General features: G+C 34.2%; 1 protein-coding gene across 1 annotated transcript in view; it reads left to right on the top strand.

The window, feature by feature from the left end:
* LOC123545404 (uncharacterized) overlaps positions 1–18128 on the top strand; it is a 45876-nt gene extending 27748 nt beyond the window's left edge. Inside the window, exons 2-3 of the mRNA XM_045331727.2 lie at positions 5711–5821; positions 9376–18128. Coding sequence (XP_045187662.2) covers positions 5711–5821; positions 9376–10238 — 974 coding nt within the window. The 3' untranslated portion in view covers positions 10239–18128. The remainder of the gene's footprint in view (positions 1–5710; positions 5822–9375) is intronic.
* The last annotated feature ends 1813 nt before the right edge of the window (positions 18129–19941 follow it).

Genomic DNA, 19941 nt, shown 5'->3' with positions numbered 1-19941 from the left:
AAAATATACATTTCAAATAGGAATCTAACTCTATGTAATCGGTCTTTTTGTTCCTTAAATAATTCTCTACCAGAATATACAAAAAGTAAAAAATGTCGTTAAATGTTGATTAAACGTGACTGACCACCTTTAAAGTGAGGATAACTGTATATTCGTCCAGTTTTGATCATTGACATTCCTGCTGTGTATTAATAAGTTTTGTGAACCAGATTAGAATGTTACTTTTGCACATATACACATTGATTGGACCTCTCAACCAAATTTCATACCTTATTTTAGGGATTTTTAAGACAATACATTTTCAAAAGTTTGTTGAATTTGTTTTGATATTTAAGTGCATTGTAGTTCATGAATACCAGTTTGAAAATGGCAACATTTCTAGGCCCTTATTGTAAGCCACTCGACTTCTGTAACGATAAATGTTTAATGTATTAAGGGGAATATACTCTTAGTTTTTGAATGTGGCATTCCTTGACCACCGTACCTTTTCTTATGCACTACTTTGTAAACAAACTAAATAATGTGTTTTAGCTTACATATGCAAAATGAAAAGCAAGACAGTGAACTTATTTCACATTTTTTCTTTAAATTAGAATCTGTAGGAGATTGATAAATGTTTGGACAAGGTGAACCCTTACAGAAGAAAAAGGCCTGCTGCGTACTCTTGCTGTGTACATACAGCGTATATGATGCGTACATGATGTGTACTGAAATCAAGGGCTTTAAATAGTACGCAGGATATACACCGCACATACACCGATAGTACGTTTGTAGTACACTTTTGACATGCAAATGAGCTCTGCCGCGTACTACTTGCTGCGTACATGCTGTGGACTACATAGTACACAGGATGTACGCTGGAGGAATTTAGTATGCGGGAAATAGTACGCAGCATGTACGCGGCACATACACATTTCACATGCAAATGAGCCTATGGTGTACTACCCCTGCGGCGTACATGCTGTGTACTCCTGGCCCGAGTCCTGCGGCGTACATGCTGTGTACTCCTGCTGCATACATGCTGTGTACTCTTATGGCGAAACTGCTGTGATAATGTAAATTCCTTACCCCACCAACTTTCGTATGCAAATGCTGATCATTTGGACAGAAAAAAAAACAGAAAAAAGATAAGTGACGTGCATCAATAAGTATTTACCCTTACCAAAATAATGTAGATTGATGTTATCAAATAAATTAGTATGCTTTTCTTCATCCACTTTTCAATGAAATAAATCAATTTTTGTAGCATGCAATTTGGTAAACATTTGAAGAAAATGGCGTAACTGCATCAAGGGAAAACAATTTTAATGCAACTAAATATAAGTGTTTTGCTTAATTAAAGACGATGTGTGCATAGTATGTATTTATTTTGATTAAAATCCATCTGAGAACAATCTAGGACTGGATTATATAAGCATTTATACACTTTTACGTCCGTAAAAAGTAGCGCACCAAAAAATTTTGGATTGATTTTTTCCAATGGGGCGAGCGCAATTAGCCAAAAACATTCTGAAAATATACGAGCGGCAAATCCGATGAACAACTTTTTAATTTGGTGAGGCCTTAATGAGTTAACATAATGAGCATTAAAGCCTTTATAAAACATGATAGAATGGTGTTTTGCTTAAGAGTATTCAAATAACAGTGAGAGCTATTAATTCTTCTCATTCGGGCGCTGTTGAGGCATTATCTTGGTAATTATTTCATGTATTACAAAATGTAATGCAACGAAGTTCAAATAAGGCTTTTCAATTAAATCCAAGTTAGAAAGCTCCAGGATTAATTCAAAATGAAAAAGAATATATTTTTACACTGCATGCAAGGTGCAGCTCAGAAATCACTAAGATGTAAGCTTCACAAATGAACATTGCAAATAGTTTGGCAAATTTTCATTATTCAGAATACAGGTCATCTGAACTATTCTATGCTATTAACCCATTCCCGCTTACAAGCGCCTAAGAGCGCCCCTATCTATTACCGCATGGAAGCGCCTAAGAGCGCCGCTATCGATCTCCGCATAGAAGCGCCGATAAGCGCCATTATCCATCTCCGCATGCAAGCGCCATAGAGCGCGTTCATTTTTGACATCGATTTGTTTATATTTCCGAACAAATGATCCGTAAAAATAACGGTACACTTTGTGCATTCACATGTTATCTCCAATTTCCGGAAGTAAAAAATACCTGTTTCTATTTAAAGTTAGGCCTTAAATGACATCCAATCGCAGGACCCATAAGTCACATGCGCTGGTATTTCCCCAAAATCATTGGTCAATATAAATGTTTTATCGAGCGCCCTCTGAAAAATATAGTTCGAAATTGTGCATTGATATGTAGGCCAATGTCCCGGATGACGTGACGTAACAGGTAATTTGAATACTAGGCCACGATTCAGCCAATTTATAACCCATAAAGCACGCGGTCAGGTGCTCGGCCTTGAAGTAGTCGTTTATGTATCTAAACAAAATGGCTGCATCACGTAACATAACAATCGAAGAATTTGTTAACAGTCAAACAGATTCAGTTAAATATGAATTTAAATTTGATTTTGATGCCTTTTCGTCGGAGTCCGACAGTAGTGTTGCCTCAAGACTGTCTGATTTTAAATTTAACGTCGCTGACTCGGATCTCGAGATCGTTCTGTTTTTTATGAATGGACGAGGAGAATCACCCCCATAACGATACGTACTTACAAAAAATAAGGTTGACGATGACTTTTTTAGCATTGGCAATATAGTTGAAACGTTGATCACGTAAAAAAAATATATATATTCAATTTGAACGGTATCAAAAATTATGCAACGTCTGCCCCATGGTGACATTTTTTTTACTATCTACATGACGTAATATACATGTATGCTATATACATGTATGATATAATTATGCTTTATGCATAAATCTACCGTGTAGAATATAAAAATGGTAATTTAATGATTCTTAAATTTATTCTGGTCTGTCTCAGGGTGTTATGATCTGTCCATTTTGATGTAATATGTAAATTCTCGGGTGCAAAAAAAAGTACATGTCCGCCATGATTTTTTTTTTATGAAAAGTTCAGTGCACTAGCATTTTCTAAATAGCTGTTGAAACCACATAAGTCATTAAATATTTTTATAAATTACACATATTGTTGGGATATGATTTATTTATATAGGTGTACAATTATTTAACTTGTAAATTAATATTTTATTCCAAAAAAAATAATTTAAAGTAGTTTTTCTTGGTAAATTTTGTGTTTCTGTAACTTTTCCCCATCATTTTGAAAAAACTATACCAGGTAGAAAAAGAAGAAAAACATCATTAAAAAGCCAGTTTTATAAGCAACATTTCATACATTGACATAAAAACTGTCAAATGAATAGAAAATGTTGTAATAATAGCATTTTTAACATAGGTGTCAAATTTATCAAATTCCACTAATTACCCCTATGCACACAGTGCAGATAAACTGATAAGACTGTATTGATTATTGATTACTGATAACCTGTCATAAGCATGCATAATAGATAGCTGATAAGGCTACATGTCTATGTGGGAATGGGTTAAGATAAAAGTTACTGGGAAATCAAGTTCTTGCTTCCAAAAAAAAAAAAAAAAAAATGTACAAATCCTTCCTGCATGAAGTGTACTTCAGACTTTTACCTAAAAAAAATTCAAAGTATAAACACTAAAAGAAAATGAACAAGTCCCTCCCGCATATATGAAGTTTACTTCAGACTTTAACTTACAAAAAAAAAAACTAAGTATAAATGCCAAAAGAAATTGTACAAGTCTTTCCCGCATATATGAAGTGTACTGCACAAATTTCAAAGTATCTGCGGTGTACATGCAGTGTACTATTTTCTTGTACAAGTCCCTCCTGCGTACATGCAGTGTACTCCATAAATTTTCAGAGTCTGTGCTGCATACTTGAAGTGTACTAGTGACCTCCTGCGTACATGCTGTGTACTCGTCAAAATAGTATGCGGCATGTACGCGGCATGCGGTGTATGTAAAATGTACTCCTCTGGTGTACTACTGTGTTTGCGGCATATACACAGCAAATACGCAGCATGTACGCCACAAAGGCTTGCTTCTGTCAGGGAAGCACTATTTTTTTCGCACAAAAAAGTATTAATTGTTGACTTTGAATGTACACAATAAGTCTTACGTAATTCAACAATAACTTTCTTGTTTCAGTTTTTTTTTCTTTTTTTTTTCAGTCAGCAATCCTTTGTGTACTTATTTGACGCTGCCAGAAGGCGGTGTCGAGTATATGGGATACATTTTTATTTTGGACCCTGTAAAGATGGTAATGAATAGTTTCGGAATGATAAACAGAACACAGTGAATAGTTTGTAAAAGGACCCACGATATTGCACAATAGATTTTAGTGAATAAACAAAAAGAAATGGCAAAAAAACATAAGAAATGTATGTAATGCAACTTATTATGTGATATAAAACAATGTTATCTGTCTTTTCTCTCTTTATTTGTAGAGCAGAAAATATTTTTTTTATTTATAATTTCGTCAAAATGTTGATCCGGTTTATTGATAAGGGAGGTTACTCTGTAAGTCAAGTTTTCTATTTCTGACCTTAGCATGACCTACTTACCTATCTAATTTTCTATAAATAGAACACACCGTAGATATACCATACTGCAATGCGTGAGGTCTATTGTGGACATGTGTTCAAGTATTTTACAATAAGTAAACTTCGAAGAGAATATTAAAAAATAAAAATACGGAAAATTACACTTTGCCTGCATAAAATTTCTTGAAAAAAACAAAAAAACGTATTAACAAAATAAATAAAGAAATCAATAAGCATATATATATGTTGAAATGAACATAGGAAGTGCCGCTGTTAACTTATTTTTAATCTTTTGTCTTATTTTCTTTATTGATAGGTAGAGTGATGTAATTTCAGAATGCGCACATTTTTACAGATTCCTTTTGCAGTTGTATATTTATATAATTGTTATGGTTACCTTAACTTTGAAGCATAGAGTTTCTCATTTGTGACCACATGTACAACTGGTCAGACTATTTCTAAATATTTTATCAACTCATCTTGATTCTAACCTTTGACTTTTTTTTTGCTTATGTGTCAAATACTTATTATTTACAGATATTCACTGTCAACTAAGGTGTGCAATAAAGGGCCATTATTTGGCTGAATTTGTCAGTGACAGGTTAATACTTCTTTTAAATATGGATTGATCGAAATATCAAAAGCCATGGGGCCATAACTAATCAAAGCATCAGTGACTTTCAAATAGATTTCCTTGTTGAGTTTATATTTTCATTAATTTTATATGACTAGTCAGTTGCTCTGGTTGCATTATATCTTGTTACTTGTTTCTTTTTTTTTTTCTTTTTTATTACTTTTATAGAGAGTTTGTTTTTGTATCTGTTCATTCCTGTCTAACTTAAAAAAAGATTTTCATTAAAACATTTTCTACACTTTGACAGTGGTTGGAACAACTGATACGTATTAGACCTTCCTGGCAGTGGGTTATTATATATGTCTAAGTGTCATTATTCCGCATGTTGTCCCCCATATCTGCAGATTCTCCGCAAATTGTCAATTCTTTTTTGCGGAAAATCTGCAGAAACTGAAGGTTTAAGCAATTTTTCCGCAACATGATGAGACTCCGCATTGTCTCCCATTATTGAAATGCATTGCGGAAATCTAAGCTAAGGGAAGTAATATTCATTGCTATTTTAGATACATGTATGGTAGAAAATGAAGAATCCCCAGTTCCGCAAATGAGTCATGAGAGAGTTGCAGATATTGACTGGCTGAATGACCATGGTTCCAGGGAATGGAAAAACAGTGGTAAAGTACTACAAATATTTATAAATCAATACTTTTGTCACTGATTGGGTGACATGCCACTTGTACTGGTCAGAAATATAATAACAGAAACAACAGGGTATGTATGGGCAGTGTGGTACTCTATATAATCTTAAAACTTTGCCAATGTGCAGGTATAGGCCATTTCAGTCTCTTGTTTTGTGCAATCTGCAAAAAGTTAAAATGCACCTTAATTATGCCCCTGAAGGGAGGCATATTAGTTTTCAAATGTCCGTCTGTTCATTAGTTTGTTCGTTCGTCACAATGTTAACTTTTTACATGAAGGCACTTTATTTGCGAACCCCTGCACCCAGGATCTTCAAACTTCACATGCTGATAGTACTTACTGAGTACACCACCCATACTGACTTTGGGGTCACCAGGTCAAAGGTCAAGGTCACAGGGGCCAACGTTAACTTTTTGCATGAAGGCACTTTACTCGCGAACCACTGCATCCAGGACCTTCAAACTTCACCTGCTGATAGTACTTATTGAGTACACCACCCCTACTGACTTTGGGGTCAAGGTCAAGGTCACAGGGGCCAACGTTAACTTTTTGCATGAAGGAACTTTACTCGCGAACCACTGCACCCAGGACCTTCAAACTTCACATGCTGATAGTACTTATTAAGGTATTAGATCACTAATAAAGAACCTCCTTTTTGAAGAGTATTTAATTCCTGCCATAAATCTACTTTTACTGCAATTCTTAGGGGGGTGTAGGTTCAAGCCCTACTGGGACCAAAATTTTTTTTCTTTATTTTCCTTTTTTACTAGCAAGTTTTTACTTTTTCAAGACTTATTATTGATGTTTTGTACAAAAATGGAAAAAGATGAATCTTATTAGCGATTTTTTGGTGTTCAAAGAGAATTTACTACTTAAACAGAAGGGGTAGAGTTACACATCTTTAAAAATATTGAGTTACGCACGGTGAAAGTTCTCTATTTTGCTTTCACTCTTAGATTATATATTGTGGAAGAAATTTAGGTAGGTTTAACGTCTTCCCTAAGGTTATTTTTAAATGGAGTAAGCAAAATTCAAAACAGAAACACATCATTTGACCTTATTTTTTCAATGTTGAAGTATGAATTCTGTCTCATTAAATCTGTTTACTTGAGACACCATAGAAAAAATGATATTAACATTTTTATTTTGTGTTTTATAATTGGTTACCAATAGTTTGATGTTTCTTCTATTGAAATTAATGGTAAAATGAGTTCTCTGCAAACGTTTTGAATAGTGGCTATCACTTTGAAATTTGTCTCTACTTGAGCTTGAGGAGATACCGTAAGTTATTCAAAATTTATAAAAAACGGCACGGTAAAAGTTGTTTAAAATTTGCAAAATAGTGCAAAACACGGTAACCTTTCAGAATATACCAAGCAAAGGCCATTTTGTAAACATTACTATTAGTGACCTAATACCTTAAAGAGAATTTCTATAGTTTTTTTCCGTTCATAGAATTTTTTTAAATTCACATAATTATATGATAGGAAATTTTGTGCTAAAAACAATGAACAAATAAAAACAATAGGTCACCAGGCTTGTTTTTGTGAAAAATTGTTTTGAACACACCCACTGTTGCTGAAACTGCCAGTGATTTTTCAACATTTTCATAATTTTCTGCTTTTTTATAAATACCAATCAAAATATACATCAAGACAGCACAATAAGTTTTTTTCTTTTTACAGATTTTATTATATACTTATCTGATATTAGTAATACTCTATCCTTACAATAATGGGTACAAATGAAAAAGAAATATTGTTTCATATTTACTTTTGTGAACTTTTTTCAATGAAAAATACTCATAGTGAAGAGTATTCACTCTTTCATAGAATTTTTTCCTGTTTTTCTTGTGTATAGATAATTGTATTGTGAGCATAAAAATGTATGGGTCACCAGGCTAAATTTAAGGTTAAGACCGCTAGAATACAACACCTGTTCGGACGGACAGTGGCGCGAACCTGGCCAAATTGATTACATGTATGTGTGCTAGAAGTTAAATTTTTTTAAAAAAAATTCTTTATTCTTTCTATAATTGAATACTAAATAATCTGAAAGGTGATACTGTCTTATCAATACTAAGTCAATTATCTTACATTATATGAACAACACTGTCTTTGTACTAAAATGCAATGTGAAAATACAACATAAACCATTATCAACATTTTATTACTGATAAAACATATCAAAAATGTTATTTCACTCAGGATTCATCATATTTAAGATTGTCTGTAACAATTTTTAACAAATGTTGACTTCAGTTCAGTTTTCCATAGAAAATGTCGGCTGCGCAGAAAGATGCGCATAAAAATCTATAGGACACCACCCCTACTGACTTAGAAGTCACCAGGTCAAAGGTCAAGGTCACAGGGGCCAATGTTAACTTTTTGCATGAAGGCACTTTACCCGCAAACCACTTCACCCAGGACCTTCAAACTTCACATGCTGATAGTACTTAATGAGTACACCACCCCTACTGACTTTGGGGTCACCAGGTCAAAGGTCAAGGTCACAGGGGCCAATGTTAACTTTTTGCACGAAGGCACTTTACTCACGAACCACTTCACCCAGGATCTTCAAACTTCACATGCTGATAGTACTTATTGAGTACACCACCCCTACTGACTTTGGGGTCATCAGGTCAAAGGTCACGGTCACAGGGGCCAACGTTAACTTTTGCATGAAGGCACTTTACTCGCGAACCACTTCACCCAGGACCTTCAAACTTCACATGCTGATAGTACTTATTGAGTACACCACCCCTACTGACTTTGGGGTCACCAGGTCAAAGGTCAAGGTGCTGCGGGGGGCATTTGTCACCATTAGTGACAGCTCTTGTTTTGAGTTATTTGAAAAAAAAAGGGTTTTAAAATTGAAAATACAGAGCATTAGTTTGTTTTTCATGTAAGATTTGAACATTTATTTCATGAACATGAAAGCTAGCACTTTTATTAGTGGTTCGTCATGTGTGAAAATATTTCATTATGGTGTCCACTCTTAGAAAGATCGGAGACAATCGAATTAATTGAACCTGCCTAAACAGTCCCCTGTATTAAGCAACCAGATCACGTCTCTTCCTTTGCTGGCTGCTTGAATTTGGTTTGACTGTATCACCTATGGGAGCTGTTTTGATCAAATACTGAGTTCATGTTGTAGCCAGATTTGGAATTCTTCCGCTGTCTTAATTGATTCAAGCAACGAAAGGTTGCATACAGAATTGGAACAATATTTTCTTTCCCTTTGAAAGCAGTTCAAATGATACTGCTCGACTAAGGAATCAGATATTTTACAAAACTCTATCTGCATCCTGCTGAGAAATCTGGTCGTACTGTAGCTCCTATACTGAAGTTTCGTTTTATCTACTAGAGGTAGCTCCTACACTGATGTCTAGTCTTGCCCGCTAGAGTTAGCTCCTATACTGAAGTCTCATCATACCAGCTAGAAGTAGCTCCTGTACTGCGATGAAATTCATTGGTATGCTTTCATTTTTGAGTACAAACAAATATTAATCAGTATGCTTATTTTTCAGATGTTTCAGGGCAATGTACACCTGGCTCAAGCCCATGTGAATCATTGGGTGCCCGGCCCCTTTTAGGACGCAGAGACTCTCTTGATGATATGCCTCCACAGTCACATGATTTTAAACATCTTCCCAACAGAAGACCCGTTTACTCATCTGATGTGAATTTCCCACCTTCAAGCAGTGCACAGACTGCACCAAAGATGTGGGATTATGCATCGTCGTCCACTACCGTAGATGCAAGTGCTGGAGCATGGGGTAATGACTGTGGTGCATGGACTGATATGAACAGTGAAGTCAATGGTCAGTTTGTACAGTATCCTAATAGAGTCAACAGAGGTAATATGCAGAACACCCCTTCAGTTTGGAATGGGAATTCCCAGCCTAGTGGCAGTACCAATGGTGCGTATTCTAGTACTGGCTTTTTTGGCAACTGTGATTCTAGTGTAGACACTGCATGCAATGAGACATCTGTTAGTCATTGTGTAAGCCAAACACAGAATGAGGAAATGAATGTTTTGCCAGGATACCCTCGTTACTCAAATGGACTCAACATAGAATACCCAGAAGCCATTAGTCATGTTGCTCTTCTGCTGAACAAACTGATGCAGCAAGGTAATGCAAGTGTAGCAGCTGCTGAGAATGGTGGCTACCGCAACTTCCGTTCACTTGATGAGGGAAAATTCTGTGCGTTCTGTAAGAGAAACCGAGAACGTAGAGAGTTTTACACAACACATGTTGTAAAGGATTCCTGGGGGAAAGTAATCTGTCCAATACTGAGAAAGTATGTCTGTCCAATATGTGGGGCTACTGGAGATAGTGCTCACACCTTGCGTCACTGCCCAGCACGTGTAAATGCAGAACATGTTTGATTTGACCCACCCATTAGAGAAGCTCAAGAGGTGTGTTGTCGTTTTGATGCTCAAGATGCATTTGGTGTAAAATTTGTTTGTTTAAAATGTACTATTGCGCAAAATTACAGGAAGAAGTGCTAAGTATGTACATTTCAATTCTACTGGAGTGCTGAAGAAAAGTGCTTGTAACCAAGATGGATATAGTTATTGGAAGATAGAGGAAGCTAATATGGTTAAACATATTTTAAAAAAGTGTAGACAGAATTGTTGTGAAACTATAATCTGAAATTCAGGATGAATTAATGTGATATTTGTCTGGAGAAAATTTGGATGTCCCGGAACAGAAAAGCATACCCTGTTAAATGAAAGAGGAAATGGAATACAATTACTTTTCTCCCAATTTGTTTAAATTTGATCATTTGTTAACTTGAAAAAAAAAATATGTCTGATGTCATTCAAGTTGATTGGAACAGGTCTATTGTGAAGATTAAATTAATGTCTAATTTTTTTTAAAAGTGAACAAAAGATGCTAGTTAGAAAATATCCAAGTGTATAAGTTGCATAACTATTTGTAAGTTTTCATAATATTACCATAAGTATTGAGTGGAAGTGCAATTGCCAGTGTTTGTAAAATTTATTGTTATATGTTAAAACTGGTTAATATTTTAACATTGTTGTTTTATCCATAGCTTTACAGATTTTTAAACATAGTTTATACTCTTGTTTTTCTTAAACAAAGATTTAACATTATTATGTATATTGTATTTTGTCTATGTATGTATTTTTAAATTTAAACATTTTAAAAATAATCAAAATGACCATAAAACAAGAAAATTTTATACAGTTATTTGCCAAAGTAAAGTTCACAAAATAATTTAAAAAGCGGTACAGACTTAAAGGTGGTCAGTGCCAGCAGGTGTGCAAATTTTGATTCCATACCTCGTGTTTTTATTTCGATGTAAATGAGATGTGGAACCAAAATTTGTAGTCCTGTTTGGCGCCATATAACCTATACTGTGTTGGTGTGCTGTAAAACCCAAATAAATAAATAAATATTAAAGGTGGTCAGTTACATTAAGCAACATTTTTGACATTTTTCTTTTTAGCTCAACTGATTTTTTGGAGACAAAACTGATGAGTTATTGTCATCACTTGATCAGCTTCGACGTTGCCTAGGTAATTAAGTTTTATGTTTAGGTCAGCTTTTCTCCTAAACTGTCAAAGCTATTACTTTAAAACTTGCAACACTTGTTCACCATCATAAGCTGACTCTGAACAGCAAGAAACTCCATCCTGCTTTTTGCAAGAATTATGGCCCCTTTTGGACTTACAAAATATCAGATTTCGTGGTTAAGTTTTATGTACATAACTGAAATACTGTTGAAAAATCTACTAAACTCCAAAACAGAAGGAACAGATTTTGAAGTTTCTGACATTCTTTGCCATCATTGAGAAGTAAACTTGGTGAAAGTAATAAGAAAAATTAATTAACTTTGTAAGTTTGTAACATTTTTAGCTCACCTGTCACAAAGTGACAAGGTGAGCTTTTGTGATGGCGCGGTGTCCGTCGTCCGTCTGTCCGTCCGTCCGTCCGTCCGTAAACTTTTGCTTGTGACCACTCTAGAGGTCACATTTTTCATGGGATCTTTATGAAAAGTTGATCAGAATGTTCATCTTGATGATATCTAGGTCAAGTTCGAAACTGGGTCACGTGCCATCAAAAACTAGGTCAGTAGGTCTAAAAATAGAAAAACCTTGTGACCTCTCTAGAGGCCATATATTTCACAAGATCTTCATGAAAATTGGTCAGAATGTTCATCTTGATGATATCTAGGTCAAGTTCGAAACTGGGTCAAGTGCCATCAAAAACTAGGTCAGTAGGTCTAAAAACAGAAAAACCTTGTGACCTCTCTAGAGGCCATATATTTCACAAGATCTTCATGAAAATTGGTCAGAATGTTCAACTTGATGATATCTAGGTCAAGTTCGAAACTGGGTCACGTTTCTTCAAAAACTAGGTCAGTAGGTCAAATAATAGAAAAACCTTGTGACCTCTCTAAAGGCCATATTTTTCATGGGATCTGTATGAAAGTTGGTCTGAATGTTCATCTTGATGATATCTAGATAAAGTTTGAAACTGGGTCACGTGCGGTCAAAAACTAGGTCAGTAGGTCTAAAAATAGAAAAACCTTGTGACCTCTCTAGAGGCTATATATTTCATGAGATCTTCATGAAAATTGGTCAGAATGTTCACCTTGATAATATCTAGGTCAAGTGCGAAAGTGGGACACGTGCCATCAAAAACTAGGTCAGTAGGTCAAATAATAGAAAAACCTTGTGACCTCTCTAGAGGCCATATTTTTCATGGGATCTGTATGAAAATTAATCTGAATGTTCATCTTGATGATATCTAGGTCAAGTTCGAAAGTGGGACACGTGCTGTCAAAAACTAGGTCAGTAGGTCAAATAATAGAAAAACCTTGTGACCTCTCTAAAGGCAATTTTTTTCATTGGATCTGTATGAAAATTGGTCTGAATGTTCATCTTGATGATATCTAGGTCAAGTTCGAAACAGGGTCATGTGCGGTCAAAAACTAGGTCAGTAGATCTAAAAATAGAAAAACCTTTTGACCTCTCTAGAGGCCATACTTGTGAATGGATCTCCATAAAAATTGGTCAGAATGTTCATCTTGATGATATCTAGGTCAAGTTTGAAACTGGGTCACGTGCCTTAAAAAACTAGGTCAGTAGGTCAAATAATAAAAAACCTTGTGACCTCTCTAGAGGCCATACTTTTCATGGGATCTGTATGAAAGTTGGTCTGAATGTTCATCTTGATGATATATAGGTAAAGTTTGAAACTGAGTCAACTGCGGTCAAAAACTAGGTCAGTAGGTCTAAAATTATTAAAATCTTTTGACCTCTCTAGAGGCCATATTTTTCAATGGATCTTCATGAAAATTGATCTGAATGTTCATCTTGATGATATCTAGGTCAGTTTCGAAACTGGGTCATGTGCGGTCAAAAACTAGGCCAGTAGGTCTAGAAATAGAAAAACCTTGTGACCTCTCTAGAGGCCATATTTTTCATGAGATCTTCATGAAAATTAGTGAGAATGTTCACCTTGATGATATCTAGGTAAGGTTCAAAACAGGGTCACGTACCTTCGAAAACTAGGTCAATAGGTCAAATAATAGAAAAACCTTGTGACCTCTCTAGAGACCATATTTTTCAATGGATCTTCATGAAAATTGGTCAGAATTTTTATCTTGATAATATCTAGGTCAAGTTCAAAACTGGGTCACATGAGCTCAAAAACTAGGTCACTATGTCAAATAATAGAAAAAACGATGTCATACTCAAAACTGGGTCATGTGGGAAGAGGTGAGCGATTCAGGACCATCATGGTCCTCTTGTTTTAAAAGGTTTATGTGAAGTTTGTGTTATTTTGTAGCACTGAGTATTTAGATCTTGTAAAAAACTTGTAATGTGCTTTGTAAAAGATTGACATATATGTAAATGTGAAAAGCTGCTTTATGAACTTTAATTTGGCAAGTAACTGTAGTATCAGGCAGACATTGTGGTTAGTATATCTGTAAGAAATGGGAGCCTCTTTTACTATTTTTAAAAAGAAAGCTGTTTCAATAGATATTTTTTATTTTTTATTTATGAAGGTAAATTTCATCTTGGGCAAAGATTTCAGACATAGCAGAGCTTATTCATAAGTAAACTATCTAAAATTTTGTTGTAACCATGACAACAGAGAATTTATGACTTGTTCTCAAGAAGTTTGTTTTTATTTTGAAAAGGGATTAGCAAAGTTGGAAGTTAAATTTCTCAAGTTTTTAGCAGAATGTTTGTTCTTATATCCAAGTCAGTTTAGGAACTGTTTCTTCTAGGGTCAAAAACTAAGTCACTGGGCGAAAAGGTGGGTAAACTCTTAAGAAAACTTTGAGTCATAAAGCATTTGAGGAATGTATTATAACATGTGAAATCATGTACTGTACCTGATGTAAGACAAGAGTTATGGTCCTTGACTCATTGAAAAATACACATAAAGTGCTTAGACATTTGTGTTGCATATAATTAAAAAAAAGAATCACCTAGTCATAAAACCATGTATATTGTACAGTGACAGGAAGTGGAAGCAGGTCTCATTTTAATTTGTTTTTCGAGTTTTAAGAAATAACCGATTCAATGCATATTGTTGCAATGATTTTTAGCATTATTCAATGAAATAAATGGATTTTCAGCTTTGCTCTCCCATTGGTATGAAACTTTGCCTTCATTATGCTGAATGAATAGGTTATTCCTGTACATGGCAAATGTGTTTTTTATGTTTTAAAGAAGAATACTTTTTGTATTACCTTTTCTATTTGAAATATTTTCCTTTATTTTTTGTAATATTTTATCAAGATTTTAATCATTTTTGTGCACCAGTTTGTTTAGTGCGTTTCATTTTGTTTATCATTTTTGTTTGGCCTTTGTTGATTACCCTGTGTGACATAAGTAGGTTAAAATCTGTTAGTTCCAGTTTTCTTATGCTCTTTTAATTTTTTTTGCATGATGTTCCGAACTTTCAATTTGTATGACATTTGTTAGCTATTTGTTCTTTTTAAGGCAGCTTGATTTTTCATGTTTTTTGATTCTAGTGTCAAGTTTTTGTCCCATGCATTGCAATCACTCTACATGACAATTGGGAAAATAGATAGTCATTATATATGTATGATGTAGATTTAATTATATATGTATGATGTAGATTTAATGTGAACAGGCTACAAATGGCTTGTAAGTTTTAAATAAAAGGCATTGTGATGAGCATATTTTCGAAGTGTAAAGAATATTTTGAGGGCTTAGAGCGAAACTGGTCTATATATATATAGAAATAGAAGCAGATAGACCAGTTTAGCTCTAAGCCCTCGATTTGCAGATTGAAATGGCGCTTTTCCCCACTTACTCATAAATCATATGGAGTCATGAATTTAAGAGTTGCTACAAATTGTAAAAAGTGCAAGAAATTTTATTTGTTTCAATTCTGTTTGAGTTGTCAGTGAATTTTGAAATTGGCTGGTGGAAAATGAAAGTTCAGGAAAGTTTTTGTGGGAGGGAGTTGGGGGATAATTTCCAGGAACCAAATTTGAAATTCATGATTTTTTTCTCGAGAATTAAAATAAGCAGTGGGCGGATTGATCAGCTTTTGGGGAGGAGACTGATTTAACAAACTGTAACTGGTCAGGAAAAATCGTATTTTTTTCCTTGAATGTTTTGAGTTTTATTTGTCCTCGTTTATGATTGACTAAACACTAGTGTTTACAGTTTGGTCAAATTAAAACATATTGATAAACAGATGCATGATTGTCGCTTCGACAGAAAAATACCTTCATATTAACGGAACCTTGAAAAGTATGCCATAGAATAAATTTACTAATTACATTGCACATACTCGAAAAGAAATGATACTGTAGTTTTGATTTAAGCACATGATTTCACATAGGTCTGTGATAAAAGACCAAGTAAATAGTAGTGTTTCCAGCTATGAGACTGGTTTCTGCAACAGTGACATTGGATTTCTTGAAGCCATATAAATTTAGCAACACTTTTTATACGCCCAAATACTGGTATGTGATGGCGCTAATCCTCTATTCATCTGTAAGCAATTTATTTTCGGTCAATAAGTTTAATGGGATGAACCTTACTGACCTTGAGCTCTCTCAATGACAGGTTAAGGTCACAATGGTCGTTCATACAAAAAAAACAACAGGTAATTGATTCACAAGTTTCTTTATCAAAGGTCATGGTCACTGTCATATGGTGATATGAACTGCCATTTACTCCATGTCTGCTGAATCCCTCGGGGGTTTTACTGAAATAAAATTTCTTTAAAATTGCAAAACAAATTAAAAGTAGATGTTAATTCCTTAGGAATTAAGGTTATAGCATTTTATTAGAATGTCAAGATTTTTTAACAAATAAAATGTGAAGCTGATGTTACTATTTAGCTGCGTCATTACATTGCTTCAATATCAGCTATAGGATGGAATTAATTCAATTGTTTTTCATTAGAATATGTATGGTTTCTTGGATAAAATACATTGCAAAAGAAGTAGTTAGGTAAATTTTGAAAAATGTAGAAAAAAATAGAAAACTGTAAAGTAGAAATAGTTAGAAAAAAAAAACTGTAAATGTGTTATTGTAGTTACAGTTTTCTTTGCTTGATAGATAATTCCTGTAATTGATTTTCATTTATGTATAATTTTGATTTATAAGTTCTATGTAATAGGCTGTGACATTTTCCAGCAGATTGTCACAGTGTACAGGTATTTGATGCCTCTAGCATATATACCTTGAAGGTTATCAAATTAAATGTGTCCCAGTCTTGTAACAATTATATTGAAGTTTATTATTAGAACAGTGCCATCAATTTAATTCACTAAATTCTTAACAAAAGTGTCTTGAAAGTAGATGTATCGTACAATACTGAATATGATGTATCCAATACAGAAATATAATTGATTGTCACATGGTACACATGTGATTGGAAGAAAAAAAAATAGATATAAAATAATTTATAGTACTAGACGTTCCTTTGGTAAACTTAGTGTGTGTGTTATTACTGTGCCCTTGCAACAGGAGGTGTGTGTGTGTGTCTGTGTGCTTACAACTGGAGGACACATTTCTTTTCTTTTTCTTTGATTATGATCTCTAGTATTTGTTTACAGTTGTGAGTTTGTTATGTATTTGAGTTACTGGACAGAATGAGTTCCTCCTTGATAGGTGTACATGTTAACAATTGATTATATTCTTTGCTTGCTGATTCCTGTAAGATCATAATTTTGTTAAACTAAACATATCTACATATTCTGATGTTGCTTTTGTATAAAACCTTGCTGAAACTTATTTGTCTGTCTGGTAAACATCTAGTATGAATCACTGTGTTTAGTGAAAATTGACCAAGTATTAGTAGTCTGGTCATAGTGACTTTCAAGTTTGATATATTGTATGTGGCAGTGACATCAGTCAGTTGCTGGATTGCTTAATGCTGTAGAAATACAGAAAGATAAAAATTTAATATTTACATGTTTATTCTGTTTTTGGTAAAAATTATTGTGAAGAGGTCTTATTGTTTGGTCCACTAAATATGTTGCAGACATTTTTTTGAAGTAGGAACTTTTTAATTTCAAAACTATAGTGAATCGTCCACATTTTATATGCAGAAATAAAAAGATCCCAGGTGAATGTTTTTTTTTTGTCTAGCACGCTTGCGGTGAGCTTGATATACATGTAGTCGTATTTTTTGGCGGGTTGGTGTATGTGCATGCGTCTATCTGTGTCTGTCCGTCCAATTTTATTCAGTCTGCAATTTGCTTTGAAAGGGAACAGCATGGATCCTGACCAGACTGGTGGATGTGCAGGCTGGTCGCAAATGCACTATGTTGGTTATCTCATGATGCGGCTCATAATTTTGAATATTTTGAATCTTTTTTCTTTTATGCTGTGTATTCATGTTTGTTTGAAATATATTTTTTAACAGACAGACTTTTTAACATTTTCATGTTGACATTTTAAACTTGAAGATTTTTACGGTTTACAACTGCAAATAGATGTTATATATGTATATTATGTAATAAATGGTTTTATAAGGAAATGATCATATGATGTAAATCATGTTCAGTTTAATGTATTTCTAGTCTGAACTGTTCTGAAGTTCAAGATATGATACAATATTGGGGATAGTTGAAGTTCTCCTGGAGTAAAACATTGCCTGGTTTTTCTCATAATCATATGGTCAGTTCCTTAAGTATTTTAAAAGATTAAACTTGTTACATATATAGGCTTAAAAAATCTAGTTTGTTAATATTTTTGATATTTCAGTCTTTTTTTTTTCAATAAAACTGTTTCATGCCGTTATTGTTGTTATGTGGAACATTGACAAGTGAAGGATTTTAGCAGTCATGATCAAAAGGCTCTTGATATACGCCTGAGCAGTGGCAGTGGTTCAGTAGTAACACAAACAGTGACAACAGAATTAGGGGCCACGAGTTTGACCTAAATAGTCATTGATTTAATCCATAGTAACATTTAGAGAAGGGTGCATTTTATTTTTAGCTGGTCTGATTCTGCAAGTTTTATGTTTAGGTCATCATTTCTCCTAAACTATCAAAGCTATTGCTTTAAAACTTGCAACACTTGTTAACCATCAACAAGTGACTCTGTACAGCCAGAAACATAACTCCATCCTGCTTTTTGCAAGAATTATGGCCCCTTTTGGACGTAGAAATCAGATTTCTTGGTTATATTTTGTTTTAGATCAGTTTTTCTCCTTAAGGATGTACGAGCGAATTTTTTCTAACGTTCAGGGATCATCCTAGGTCAAAATTTTAGGGAGAAGTGACTTCTCCCTCCACAGAATTTAGGGAGAAGTTGAGGAATTTAAGGAGAAGAATCGGCATAGCATTCAGTTTCCTGCCTATATATATATATCCACTTTCTGTGGGTCTAGCTGTAACTTATAAATGGTTATTATTTAAGGAAATTGATTGTTGCATTATCATTTTCATGATTTCTAAATAAAGTATACACTTAGCTATGAAAAAGTTGCCTTTAAATTTTTATCCGAAATTTACATGTCAGAAACTCGTAAATTTAAAGGTCCAATACTAAGGAAATTGAACATTTTAATTTCTTTTAAAAAGCACAAACTATTGCATTTTATTGGAAAATGAAAGTTGGTATGTAGAAATTCGAAATAAATCGCAGTATATGTACAATTATTTTTCTATGAAGTATGAAGAAAGTTAAAAAGACCTGGGGGGTCATTCTGTCGATTCATTGAAATTTCAACATAATACACATACATTTCTTTGAGTTCCAAAGAACTTCTGTAAATTTTGACCTGCCAATCTTCATTATTTAGTGTCTTGCAGAAATCTATGCACTGGCTATGAAAAAAATTGCCAACTCACTTTCCCTTAGTAATGGACCTTTAACAGGTGCACGATCAAAACGCCGTGAAAATTTTCATTCAGGTTTCGATTCTTGTGCTTTTATAATGCCTGATTTTTGCATCAACTTGTTCAGATTTATACATTTAATTTATTTATTTATTGATTTTTAGCTGACCTGTCACAAAGTGACAAGGTGAGCTTTTGTGATCGCGCGGTGTTCGTCGTCCGTGCATCCGTCCGTAAACTTTTGCTTGTGACCACTCTAGAGGTCACATTTTTCATGGGATCTTTATGAAAGTTGGTCAGAATGTTCATCTTATAATATCTACGTCAAGTTCGAAACTGGTTCACATGCCTTCAAAAACTAGGTCAGTAGGTCTAAAAATAGAAAAACCTTGTGACCTCTCTAGAGGCCATATATTTCACAAGATCTTCATGAAAATTGATCAGAATGTTCACCTTGATGATATCTAGGTCAAGTTCGAAACTGGGTCACGTGCCGTCAAAAATTAGGTCAGTAGGTCTAAAAATAGAAAAACCTTGTGACCTCTCTAGAGGCCATATATTTCACAAGATCTTCATGAAAATTGGTCAGAATGTTCACCTTGATGATATCTAGGCCAAGTTCGAAACTGGGTCACGTGCCGTCAAAATCTAGGTCAGTAGGTCAAATAATAGAAAAACCTTGTGACCTCTCTAAAGGCCATATTTTTCATGGGATCTGTATGAAAGTTGGTCTGAATGTTCAACTTGGTGATATCTAGGTCAGTTTCGAA

This window comes from Mercenaria mercenaria, chromosome 1, assembly GCF_021730395.1.
Source record: "Mercenaria mercenaria strain notata chromosome 1, MADL_Memer_1, whole genome shotgun sequence".
In the NCBI taxonomy this organism is placed as follows: Eukaryota; Metazoa; Mollusca; class Bivalvia; order Venerida; family Veneridae; genus Mercenaria; species Mercenaria mercenaria.
The sequence above is the reverse complement of the archived record's forward strand: the minus strand, read 5'-3'. Positions and strand labels throughout refer to the sequence as shown.